The sequence below is a fragment of the Xiphias gladius genome, chromosome 10 (genome assembly GCF_016859285.1).
Source record: "Xiphias gladius isolate SHS-SW01 ecotype Sanya breed wild chromosome 10, ASM1685928v1, whole genome shotgun sequence".
Lineage (NCBI taxonomy): Eukaryota > Metazoa > Chordata > Actinopteri > Istiophoriformes > Xiphiidae > Xiphias > Xiphias gladius.
The window spans coordinates 21394834-21408328 of record NC_053409.1 but is presented as its reverse complement, the minus strand read 5'-3'; the positions used below and the strand labels follow the sequence as shown (position 1 = coordinate 21408328).

Sequence of the window (13495 nt, the reverse complement as noted above, 5' to 3'; positions counted from 1 at the left end):
CAAAATACATCGCCCCACCCGCGGGGCACTTTGGCCTTGGCAGTGCTACTTTAGGTGTCTTTTGTTCTGTACTGGACTCAAACCTCATAACTTTGACAAATTGTACGTTGTTTTGAAAATTTCAAGTCTCCTAATTTTAGTATCCCCATATCACTGAAACTCAATATTTATCATATCAAAAAAAAAAAAAAAAATTACCGTGTTTGTGCTTCTGTAACTTTGGGATCGGTCTCTGTTATACTCATTTTGACTTTTTGGTTTTAAAATTTTAAGAGTTTCCTTTCAAAGGAGACCAGGGTTATGACTGTAATCAAAAGGGTTGAAGAACAATAACCTTTTTATTTTGGGTACATTATTTCCAGCCTTGTGTTTGGTAACAGGTTAAAGTGCCTGCTTTGGGTGCAACAAAACAAATGCTTCCTTTACAAAAGTAAACTAAGAGTTTTTTTTCAGATGTTTTGTGATTAATCTGTAACTGTAAAATGTAGTTGTTGCTGCGGGTGAGAACATTTTCACTAAAGGAGACAATCAGCATGTGTAATGTAACTGCATGTTCTATGTAGGTATGAATGATTTTTATATGGTTTTGTCCAATCTTTATTTATAGTTGGCTTAAAAGGACAGTGGGGGCATTTCAATGTGCTCTTATATCCCGGTTTTAAATCTTACCGTGGTTTTTATTATATTACATTTACATGGAACAAGAGAAACCTGGCTATTCATGTCCCTGTATACTTAATTATAACAGAGTCCAGGTCTCTGACTATCTCTCGATTCCTCAACCTCTAATTTCCTTGCTGATCAAGTTACTCAAAAGTCGAGGATGAACATAGTTTGGTTTCCTAGCTGTATTTTCCGCCGTTGCTTAATTTGGCTTCTCTATCTGATCACCATTAACATAAAACAAGAGCGACAGTAAACTTTCCCTTTGTTCCCTTTATCATCATCATCACTACATCATTTACCCACATATTTTATGTTTTTTTTATTGAACGCGGAAAAGGTGTTAACGTTCCCTCTCTCAAAGATGGTATAAGAGCTTATTCAAGTTTCTAAGACAGGGATAATGATGTTTACATGGGCAACATGTAATTCCAAAAACCCGATCGTAGCTAGGATACCAGTGCACATGTAAACACAAAGTTCTGATGGTCTCTCATTAAATGAAAACGGTATGTCAATTTGAAATATCAAAGTACTCCCAACAATAGCTGAATATAGTGCCAAATTGTTGTGATGCCAGTACCGGGGTAAAATAACTGTGATAATCCCTCTAGTAGTAATCATGCAACCCAGACATACTTCAAATTATTTTGTTTGTTTGAACTAAGATGGTTTGTATTGCATTACACTCTCACCATGGCTGAAGTTAGCAAGGTTGAAGACAAACCTGCTGGTATTAGATGAGGATTCATGTATTCTTTGCTACAAACTAAAGCAATTGTTCCCAAATTTAAAAGCAAGCAGTCTCTACTTGTGACCCCTCAACACTGGTGTTGCATATACCACCAATTTTGACCACCACCCACAACTTTTTTTTTTTTTTGATTAATTTTTAGTGGTCTGAAGAGGTAAAATTATCTGGCAACTCACAAGAAAAAAGGAAAGATTAGAGGAAAAATAAACACAATGTAGTGTAGCAGAGATGTACTTTTCTGGTTTCCTATCTTTTATTGTGACCCCTCAGATTTATCTTGCGACCCCGTGTGGATTTGGGAACCACTGAACTGGAGACTGATATATTGGTAGGCCAACATTATCCGCTGATCGTATCTCAGAGATGCATCGGTTTGGGCCATTGCTGACTGCCACACAAAAAGGAAAACTGCAGTACATTGCCGTTTTATAGGCTACAGTTTTAGTCAAAGTGGATCCGCATTTTTCTCTATTTAGTTAAATCTCTTTGTTGTGTGTGTGTGTCTGTAGCTACCTAGGGCTACAACAATTAGTCAATCAACTAGTCGACTATATGAATATGATGAATAAGAAGTTCCACAGGCGTTTTTTTTCCTTTGATGGTGTGACACTTGCCCCCACCCCCATGATTTTTTGAGGTTGAACACCCAACTGGAATGCAAACTTGTTTCCCCTTTTTTTGGATTGGCTATTTTTGTTGTACTATATATAGAAAATTGAATATCTTTGGATTTTGGTCTGCCGGTCAGACAAAACATGAAATTTAAAGACATCACCTTGGAATAGGATTGTGATAGGCATTTTTCTCACAGGTTTTTGACAATCATGACTAACGATTAATAGGGAAAATAATAATAATAATGTTATGATTGGATAACATGTAAAAACACAAATATTCTGCATCGCTGTGGTAGCAGTTTAAATATAAAGACACAGTGCAGTAAGAATAAGGTACATAATGACTATGAGAACAACATGTTCCTATTTCACAGAGGTACAGGGCTGCTTGAACCCATGTCACAGTCTTTTGTCGTCTTAATTCAAAGCTTATTTTCAACATGAAATGCGACTTGCCCCCCCCCCGCCCGCAGGAGAAAAGTGGCCTGCAGTGTGACTGCCTGTTCTATTTTTAAAAGGCGATGTAATTTACCCACAATACCAGACGCTGCTGAGTGCAGGGGCTGAGTGCTCGAGAGACAGATCTATCTGACAGAAAGGGAAGGGGAAAGTCAAGAAGGATGCAGTGAGAAAGATGAAACACAGGCAATGAGACAAAAGCTGAAGGTAGAGCAGAGGCGCTAATGGTGCCAGTGCCGGGGGTTCAATCCCGCTGTAATATCTATGCGTTTATACCAGGAGTCCATATAATGGTTCATGTTGCTCAAAGAAGGCTGAGAGACGAGGGGACGAACATCCAGTCGCTCAGAGATGAAACACAAAGTGAGAGATTCTAAAATAAGATTAGCCCACGGTGCAGAAATGGGGCAGGGGCAGTCAGATAAAAGGGGTGGAAGGTGTTTGTGTTGTGGGGCTGGGCAGTTTAAGAGGGGAGGCTGAACCATTACACCATCTGCCCCTGGGACTGCTGATGATCAAAACACACATACACACATCTGTGCTTACATACACTGGTGGTACAATAGCTGAGCTAAATGAATTTTGCAAGGCAACATAGTAAATACCACTTTTTTTTTTTCTTTAAAAAAATGTTTTTTTCCACAATAACAACTACCATATGTTAACCAGAAAACATGTTTTATTACAAAAATACACTCATAATCAATTTATGTGTTTCAGAGTTTTAGACTGAGCCCAAATAGATCCAATAGTTTTCCCCACTGCCTTTTCTTTCGTGGTGTTTTATCTCAATGACCCGGTCAAAGATTGAATCACAAATTTTCCATTTTCCCTGAGCAATCTAAGGATTTCTTATCCATGTTGTCTTCAAAGTTGACATTGAAACAATCAATCTGGAAATAATTAATTAAATTCAGTCTCCACTTTTAAGCTAAAATGGGCAATATGTCCTTACATTGCTCAGGAAAAATGGAAATTTTTCATTTCTCGGGAACTGTGCAAACCCCATCTGCTGAGCAAGATCATGTTAGCTATCTCACGTTTCTAAAAGAGTGACTTATTGAGCCAGTTACAGGCATCTTTGTCTATTGTATGCCATATGTTTCTAGGAAATAACTATGCAATAGTCTTTTAAAAGAATAGCTTGATGTTATTAATACAGTACACAAATAAAGCTTTATTTTTAAATCCGGTGCCCTTTCCTCCACTCTCTTACAATGAGTATATGAAAATAAACACTCGGTGTGGCTAATTAGAAGACAGTGCCAGTGGTGTTGATCTAACTAGGGTTAGAATGGCGGTTCGAGGGTAAACAGCGAGGCCTCAGCCTCAACCTCAACCTCAACCTCATGTACAGTCCTGCAGGGCGGTCATACGATGTATACAGTAGGTCTATTGGTGTAAAATTTTAATATCCATTCAATGAAACAGGACTTTGGTGTTCAAATTCTTGAAAAGTAGAGACGAAAATTGCCTCATACAGTAAATACTGTTGTGAGTTGGGAGCTCTGAGGTTGCTTCATGTGAACAGTCAGGCTCGTTGGTCTTTGGCCTGAGAAAACACCAGCAAATATTTCATCTACAAAGGCTGCCAAACTGCACCCCACCGAGCATAATTCAATGCTATTCTTGTGAGGAATGTCCAAATAAAACAATGCAGCAGCAGTGAATAAACTGTACACAGGACGCTGAATATGTCATGACATGCCCTCAGACGATATTGAGAGGAATTCCACCGGGCACACAGGTTAACTTCAAAGCAAAACAGGAACAAATATTTTAATTCTGTTTGCTTGGTGTAAACACATAAATGACCTACTTGTACCTTCATATTAAAAACAAACCCCCCTTTTTCTTTTTGGCTTTCACTTTTATGGCATTTTCCCTTCATAAGAAAGTTTACATTTGAGAATGACAGGAAAGAATGGGAGTGGGAGATATAGCGGCTATAACTGCCATGAATTTTCGAACCCATAGCATGGCAGATACATGTCACTAATTGTAACCTACCAAATAACAAGACACCAAGTCATAGTTTAATACAAAAAATATTATATACGGTTTTTAGTAAATTAATATCAACCTTTTATTTAATAGAAGGATGGGTAATTACCCGTAATCATTCATCAGTGAAGACAGGGTTTCTGAACATTTTCAATTTGGAAATTCCACAGATTTTATGCTAATTTTAAGAGTCTGGTAAATTTTTCTCCATTTCTGTATGATAATAACGGCTGGAAAAACCTAAGAAGGATGTGTCATCTTAGTCTTTAAGGTTACAAGTGACTTACCCTAAAATGTGAAAATCATGCAAACCTGAACAGAATACTTCTTTCTATTGTTTTTTTCTTCACTTTTGGTGTATATCCCAAACGGGAACCAGATCTGGATGCCACGTTCCCATTTTCTACCAGCCCTTCAGGAGCCAATGCATCAAATGACGATCGGACAGCTTACCTGGAAGTAGAGGCCAACAGTCGGTCGTGCCATCAGGTTGTCGAAATGCTCGTGGAAATCCCTGCTGAGGATATCCTGAGACAGTGTCTCGTAGGGGTCGAACGCCTGCTCCTATACACACATGGAGAACAATCCAAGGGTTAATATTGACACTCATGACATACTATTCTTAAACGATGATGATGATGATGATGCTCAGATGCACTCAGTGTATCAGATACTATCTCATTCTCCAATCAAGCAATAATTTATACAGGGACCCGACTAATTAACTAACAATTTACAGTAACTAGTGTCTTATTTAATAGATTTTTAAACTTACAAACTCACCGGTTTTGTGAAAAAAGTTTTCTGTTAATAAACTCAGAAAAAAAGAGTAAACCTGTTCACAGTATGACTTATATTGTATTTTAATTATTAATGTTGGATGATGTAAATAAGGAGCAATTTAGTAACAGAGTACGTGTTAAGTGTGGGTTTAGAAGACAATCAAAGACTTGCTGACAAACACAGGACAGGAGCAGAGCTTTGCCAGGTGAGGCAACTAGTTTAATGTCGGTGCAACATCACTTAAATGGGATATTAGCGATTTGCTAGCTTTACTTTACATTTTTTAAGTAGTACAGTGTACTACAGAATTTATTTGGGCAGCCACCTCAAACAGATTTTCCCCCATGAAAAGGTAATAAAAAGGAGTAAAAAGAAGTACATTTTCAACTTGTGGAAAACACTAGGAGTAAAAAAGCACCTGTGCAATTGTTTACATCCCTTAGAAACATTTCTAAACGTTACTAATACTAAAACAAAAACTGTGAATTTTATACAAGCAATTCAAGCAATTCATATTCAGACCAATGGGAGGTCAGATAAATTTGGCAACCGATGTCTGGGAACTGGTGAGTTTTCAGTTATGTAAATCAGATATTCTCCGTACCTCTGCTAGATCTTCGAAGCAGCTGCCCACCAGCGGATGAGGGCTGCCATCAGCTGTCATCTCCACAGCATCCTCGATCAGTCCAAGCAACTTCACCGTCAGCTCGTGGATGTCCAGGATGTTACTGAATATCACCTCCACATCCTGCAACGTGACAATATGAGACAGGTCGCTCAAAGGTTAGAAAGGCAGGTTTGTGACCAGAGGGTTGCTAGTCTGAATCCTTCAACCAGCCAGGAAAGTCTGTTGTAGGTGCCCTCTTTACCACCTTCAGCTTTGACGAGGAAGAAAATGTGTTGAATAGAAAAAGACAATATCTCTGTTTCCTATGAAAATGTGCTCAACCTACTCAGTGATTAAACATTTATGTGCACACAACTGGAAAAATTTAGCAATCTCAAAAAAAATAAATAAATAAATAAATAAAATCAGGGATTAACACTGCATTAACAAAACCCTGCAAAAAAATCATGATTTTAAACTGTCTTTAATGCAGCTGGAGGGTGATCAGTTTTTTTTGTGTCTCTTAGTTGGAGCATTTGGACTGACAGTGTTGTAAGAAAACACAGCTGTGTAAACTGGCTTTTTTTTTTTTTACATTTTCTGTTTGTGTTGTAGTTACAATTTTAGTCAAACTCTGGCTTTAATTATTTTGGATACAAAAATGCACAACTATGATTGAATACCTTTCCTTTCATCCGACCACACTGCTCCCACAGATATAAATTTCCTGTCCAAAGTCTTATTCAAGCACATTCATGCTTATAAAAACCCTTTTAGAAACTTGGTTCAGCATCTAGATGACCAAGAAAACTGTGTGTCCTGCAAATATCTAGCCCCTTCACCTATGTTACATACACCATACACATACTTTTATTTTCAGTCTAACTGACACTTCCCACGGATATAATTGTCTCCAATGTCCACCGTGAATAAACGTCCATTAATTTCGTTTAGAGATCATAGAAAAAAGACATTCCAGAACTTGCCTCTTCATTGCATCTTCAGAATCAAAGTTATCCAGTGATCGCTATCTGTAACATCCATGGGTTCAAATGGGACCTTCTGATAGCTAATTGGGCATTCTTTTAATGGTGCCAATTTGCCAAAGTGCAAATACAGTTTTGTTTTTTTTTTGAATTTTTGTCTGAGGAGGGCTTCACAGGGTCTTACACTGATAAAAGATAGAAGTTTTTCTTTAAATGATGTTCAAGAAACCTTGCCACGGAAAACCAAACATTAACCAGGTTAAATAAGTGCATGTAAACACCATGGATGTGTTTAACAATGGGCGCGTAAGCAGGGTGTTGCTCTAAGTGCTCCCATTCTTAGTCTACCTCCCTTGGATAAATAAACGCTACAAAAAAATAAATTAATTAAAAAAAAAAAAAAAAAAAAAAGTGGTGACAATGAACTCTAAACAACAACAACAACAACAACAACAACAACAACAACAACAACAACAACAGACTCAGTTTGCCAGAGGAAATCATTAGTCAAGCAGATGAGAACCCTAAAATAGCACGGAGTCATTATTGACTGCTAAAGTCTGAATAGAAGTACAGTCTTGTCATTATTTGACCGTAACACTGTCTTGGCATCTCAGAGTAATTTCAGATTACGCTGCGTTTCAACAGACATAATTGAGGTTATTTTGGCGAGGGCTGCAGATGTTGTTCCTGTCTCAACATAATTACATGTTCTGCATTCCACTGGGCCTCACAAAGGTTTATTCTCCTCACCCAAATGATACCACAAATTATCCAACCCAAAATATGCAAAGCCACAGCGACCAATTAAACTCAAATTTCCATTCACTTTTTCTCAACCCATAGACTCACTGTTTTACTCCGTAGTCATTGCCATACTTTTTCCCTTTCTTTTAAGGGAATTTAAAGTACTTCATTGGCATATTAGACACATTGTAATTTGTAATTTGTTTCTTTGGTTAACCCTCTGAGACAGATATTACCGCCAATTTACTGTTTACTGGGACAGAGAGCGTGGGTGGTGCCTCAGGAGATGGTACAAAATTGTTGGAGCCTTTTTTTTTCAGGCATGGACACATTGGCTGCTCCAAGGGACCTTCTGCATACAGGATGATTTCTCTGACTGTCAAGTCATCCATCAGAAGAGAGAACTGTCTCTAACCACAGATGATAAGAGAATAATTTAGCATTGGCCCAGTTCTGCTCCATGACGCTGATTACCAGTTAGCCGATTACAGACTTTCAGTTGTAATCTTTAAATGTTCTTATCCTGGATTTGGCTGAAATGGCTTTGTAATTAAGTTTACAGTCAGAAACATGACTGTTTGTTTATGAGCCGGCTTTAGAGCAAGCTGGCCACAGCTCCGGTATTTCAGCACAAGAGTTGGAGTACGTCTTTACACTTTTCACCAGTGTCCAACAACTTTGGGTGAATATAGCAATTGGGGATGATGGAGGGTCGTCTTACTACAGGTTGCTGATATTCCTTCTAATCTATTTTTAAATCAGATAATAAAATCGTAGAGCAGCCGTTACTTTACACTTGTTTCATGCGCAACCGCCACAGTTTCTTATGTAGTAAACTACTCTTACTAGTCTTGCGATGCAGTACTGAGCTTCTGTGAGCATCCAGAAAAACTTTAAGGTTAATTGTTGTCTTTCCTTGTTGTCTTCTGATCCGCTCTCCTTCATCAAGCACTGTCTAGTGGATGATAACAGTCCTTTTTAATCCACAAAATGTTTCTACTCTGTTCCAAATAAGAAGTGCTAAAAAGAAATCTAAAGATCAACTTTATTGAGAGACAGGTCAAGCTTTTAATAGCTCACCTCACTAACACTGTCACAACTTCCCATGGTTGTTGCACGGTACAGGCCTACACCTCTGCCTTGACATTAAAACGCATTTAGTATGAAACATATTCAGGATATGATGTGTTACTATCAACAGCAGCTTTGAAATTTATCTTAAGCTTATTGCAGCAAAGGAATAGTGTATAAAACACAGTAATTTGGTTCCAATGTGCTGTTAATATTGAGGAATGGGGCAAAGTTTGCACGGGGGTTGCTGGCATCACACCAGAATAAATGCAGCAGAGACAATGTTTATCCCACATCTATTGTAAAACTGGTGATGCTGGCAAAACTCAAATTACCCATGAGAAGATGACTACTACACAAAGCCAGTTAGTGGTTTCAGTAGCTGGCAGAACCTCTTTTCAGCACATGGGAAAAAAAAAAACTGTGTGAAAACAGGATGCTTACGATTAGAGTTAACTCTCTATTCCATGAACTGTGATCAGTGATTCTGCACCACAGCATTTTTAAAGCATGAGTGACAGGTGTGAAATAATTCCTCTTTTGATCAAACTCTAATCCAGGAATAAACAATATTGATATTTTGACAGCTTTTTAATGAATTAACTGTGCAGGCCTTCCCCACCTGAGGCGTGAAGATTTTGGGGTTGGACAGGAAGTGATGGCGGAACACTTTGATGATGAGGTCGAGCTCTCGCAGGTACTGCCGCTCCTCTGCGATTTCAAGCCTCACCAGGTCATCGTACGTGAGCTCCCCAGAGGAGGACGGCTCCTCTGTGCACTGAGACATCAGGCCGATGTCTTCCTCCTGGTCAAACATGTCCATCAACACCTGGAAACAAGCAGCAAAAAATAATCATCAATTAAGACGATCAAAAGCAATGGTGTCTAACCTCATGATGTTTGACAGCTTCAGCTTCTCACCTTGTCTGCACACATGGACACCTTGATGTCCTGTTGGTTGATTTCATAGTGCCGAATGTTGCCGACATAGTTTCCTGCCAGTTTCAGTATGTCTGCTGATATGTACTCAAGCACTGCCACAATGTAGAGGGAAACATGGTAATCAACTTTGTAGCCCAAAACCTCCTGTTGAAAAAAAGCAGGATAAAAAAAAACAAAACATATTAAGTATTACAGAAGGGTCAAACGACAGCTCAAAGTCATTTCTGTTGTCTGAACCTGCATGAAAGACAAGATCACTTCAGGGCAATTCTATTAGTCTGAACCATGCTGTCAAAACAGTATGCTAAATTAAATTATAAATATTTTACTGGCGAAACTTTCTGGCATTCGCATCAGAGTTGATTAAGTTTGATAAGAACATAAATACTACTGCTGTCCAATATTTGTGTATTGAAAAAAACTGTATTTTTCCAAAGTTTATTACAAAAAAAAAAGAAACATTATTATGTGATATATAATGATTCATATCTTTGATGGAGAGACTGGTGGGCTCTCCAGGAGTCTTTACCTTAAGCAGTGGGTGTATCTTGTCCACAGGGAGAAGTAAAGGGTTTCTCCTCTTGCGTTTCTCAATAGCTGACTGGGCGTCGGCAATCGCCCACTTATCTATAGGGTGGGGAAAGGTTTTCTGGACACGTTCCTGGAAAAAGGGAAAATTTATTTCTCTTTTAAAACACTTCAGAAATTTGGTATCATAAGTTGGTTGCATAGCACAAAAGTAATCAATTAGTTGCGTGGAATGCTGTTGCAGCAGGACATGTTTCCTAACTAGAAAATTTTAGAAGCACAGACAGACAAAAACGACAATCAGGACCAGTTAAAGTGAGACCATGTAACTTTTTTTCTGAATAAAGGCCACTGTGGCAGCAAGTTACAACTATGGAATAAATTTGGGTAATATTTTTAATGATATAGTGTAACAGTAGGACAAGAAGAGTCAAAATATTGAGAACTGACTGCAATATCTAGCTAACATTAGCCACGATCATCTGCTGGTCATACCAGAGCAGGTGTATTGTACCAGTGTATTGTAAAGTGTATTTAATTGAAAAAGGCTGCATGTTATTGCTTATGAATTGAAATTTTCATTTATAAGAGGAAGATCTTGTTGTTTCTTCTTTCCAAAAAAAAAAAAAAAACTGCAGTCTCGTTTTAAAGCTGCTGACAGTTGAGCTGAATCTCAACTTTCACACCTATGCATTTTCTCAATTTCTTGCTATTCATCTATACTAAAATGCTCTGTTGTGCAGAGATACCAGGGGTAATAGAAGAGGCCTTACCTCTACATCCTGCACAGAGCGAGGCTGGGCCACACACAGCATGTTGAGCAGCTGCAGGATCAGCTCCTCGATGTGCTGCAGGGCGTCCTCCTTCGCTGTGAGGTTTGGGTGGACCTGCTTCTGTACCTGAATGTTTGAGACAAACATATAAAAACAGACAGCAAACCGGTTGAAAGAGAATCCTGTAATTTTAAGACTAGAAGAAGTTAAAAAAAAAAAAAAAAAAAAAGACTTTCTCCTGCACCATTCACGTGATATCAACTGAAACTGTAATATGTGAATATCTGATTGTAACACCTGGTATGATGCACCTCCGTTAGGCCCAGGTCACGTTCAATGTCGTCAAGAAACTAAGAACAGACAATGACTGACTGAACACAAACACCTTTTTTGGTCTCAGGGGGTCATATTCATGTTTTTTTGTTTTTGGTTTTAGTCTTGTAACTTCAAATCACGTATAATTTTCATTACAGCTAGTCATTTTCCAAAGTATACCACATGTACAGACCATTCATTTCACAAAAGTGTGTACGCTGACTTGCAGCGGCAGGAAAGTTGCTTGATTTAATCAACTCATCCCCCCTGAACATCTAGTCACTTTTTTTTGTCAGTTTTACACTATTATCATTTGGTAATATAATCTTAATGTAGATGGGAGGATTTAATTGACTTTTTTTTTTTTCGCTGCTTTCAAGGACGCTCATACATCTGACAGTCAAAGAGTCAAACAGCAACCTTTTAAAAGAAACAGTGAAATGACAAAAAAACATTTCTCAAGTTCTAATCCTCTGTCCCTTTTTAAGATGATCTGTTAACTTGTTATATATCAAATATATGAAAAAATGCTCCTCTTTTCTCTCCCTCTAAAACGTTAAAATGTTGTAAGGACGTATCCTATACATGTATTTATCCAATCAAAGATGATTTTGGGAAACTACTTACCTGCCCATCATATAAATCTGCTCTTGAGCTCATAGCTCGTTGTAGCTAGCAGAGCGATATCATAGTAGGAGGTGTGTGTGTTTGGAGTTCAGCTGGCAAAAACCTTGTTTATATTTCCAAAGAATGTGGCTGAGATTTATTTTATTCATTTTTCCCCCCTTCCTCCTCCTCCTGATCTAACATTGCAGGTGAGGGAGGTGTGGGTGGAGGCCAACAGTCCTCTGCAGCTCCATACTGTGCTATATTCACTAAATTAACTATACTCTTCTCACATACTGTATTTCACTAGTAACAATGAAATTCACTATTTCCATGTTGTCACTTCTGGACTTGATTCTGCGTAAATGTACTTTGGGAATGCAAATTAGAAGAAGCTGCTAAACAATAAACCTGTCAACAAATACCATCTCCCAAAAAAAAAGGCAAAAAACACAAGCATTTAAAGCTCTCTTCTGCTGATTTATTAACTCATCCAGGCTTCCTGATTAGTGGGACGTCTGAGGGTGGAACCAGCCTGGCAGAAGGTATCGTCTTAGGTACAGACAGCGGAGAAGGTGTGGCTTCATCAGGCCTACAAGTAAGAGAAGTAAGAAAGAGAAGAACCCCCCCCCCCAACCACCCTCCAGCCTCCCAAAAGTTGTCGTCATTTGGGCCGTGCCCTCTTGCAGGAATGCTGTCAGTTGAGATACTATTATAGCACCCAAAGCAGACTTGGTTAGAGGGGGGAGGGAAAAAAATGGAGGGAGAAAAGGAGAGGTGGATACAAAACAGAGGCTCACATTTACTCTCCACTCACAAAAGCATGGCCTGTTCACATGCTAGTGATGGAATTACCCTGCCATATAGTAAAGTGGGGCGTTATGATGACAAAACATTGCCCCCGGATTAAGGAATGTGAGAGGAGAGTTAAAAGGTCAACGCAGACCGGGCTTCATGCATTCTTGTGCTCTGACTTAACAGAGATGCAGTGACAGGCAGGATGTCCCTTCTATCTCAAGTTTGAGTTCATTTGTTCGAGATAAAATCCTAAATTAAAGAAAACAGATGAAGCAGAAAAAGTTAGGGGGTCTTAAAAGATCCCTTTCCAAGATATGTTTTGATTCACATTCTGATTCATTAGCAACATTCAGATGCTTTTTAAAACAAGAGCAGCTGGAAAATCTGAAGCCACAACTTGGTCTCAATTATGCTTATGTACGTCACTTCTGTTTTGATGCACACTCACAAGACTTAACAGTTATAAATAAGGCACAAGCTCAAACTCTACTCGGAAAAAATATATATCAAAGCAGAAGTAGGTTATGAGATCTATATCCTCTCCACCACAAATAGGCACTTGACCAAATTCCACAGGACACCAGGAGTTGTGAGTCACCACACTGAAACTACGGGGGTTTCCCCAACTCCATTCACAGAATAGTTGGCCCGTTTCTGAGAGGCCCACATCCAACAAGTATCGTCTATCTCCAACAATGTCAGGATGGGGCACAGAGCAACAAAAATACACAAAAATGAATGTCATTTGAATATAAAACATAATAGAAAGTGAATTCAAGTGCAATGCACATAACCGTTATGCCGCTAAAAAGGCACCAAAATGACCTGCTGCTGTAGCTGCT

General features: G+C 38.7%; 1 protein-coding gene across 1 annotated transcript in view; it reads right to left on the bottom strand.

Moving 5' to 3' along the window:
- The window catches only part of sos2 (son of sevenless homolog 2 (Drosophila)), a 36849-nt gene that overhangs the window by 10960 nt on the left and 12394 nt on the right, over positions 1–13495 (bottom strand). Inside the window, exons 2-7 of the mRNA XM_040137174.1 lie at positions 10935–11060; positions 10163–10294; positions 9613–9777; positions 9314–9520; positions 5885–6028; positions 4951–5061 (exon numbers count right to left, since the gene is read on the bottom strand). Of these exons, the coding sequence (XP_039993108.1) occupies positions 4951–5061; positions 5885–6028; positions 9314–9520; positions 9613–9777; positions 10163–10294; positions 10935–11060 (885 nt within the window). The remainder of the gene's footprint in view (positions 1–4950; positions 5062–5884; positions 6029–9313; positions 9521–9612; positions 9778–10162; positions 10295–10934; positions 11061–13495) is intronic.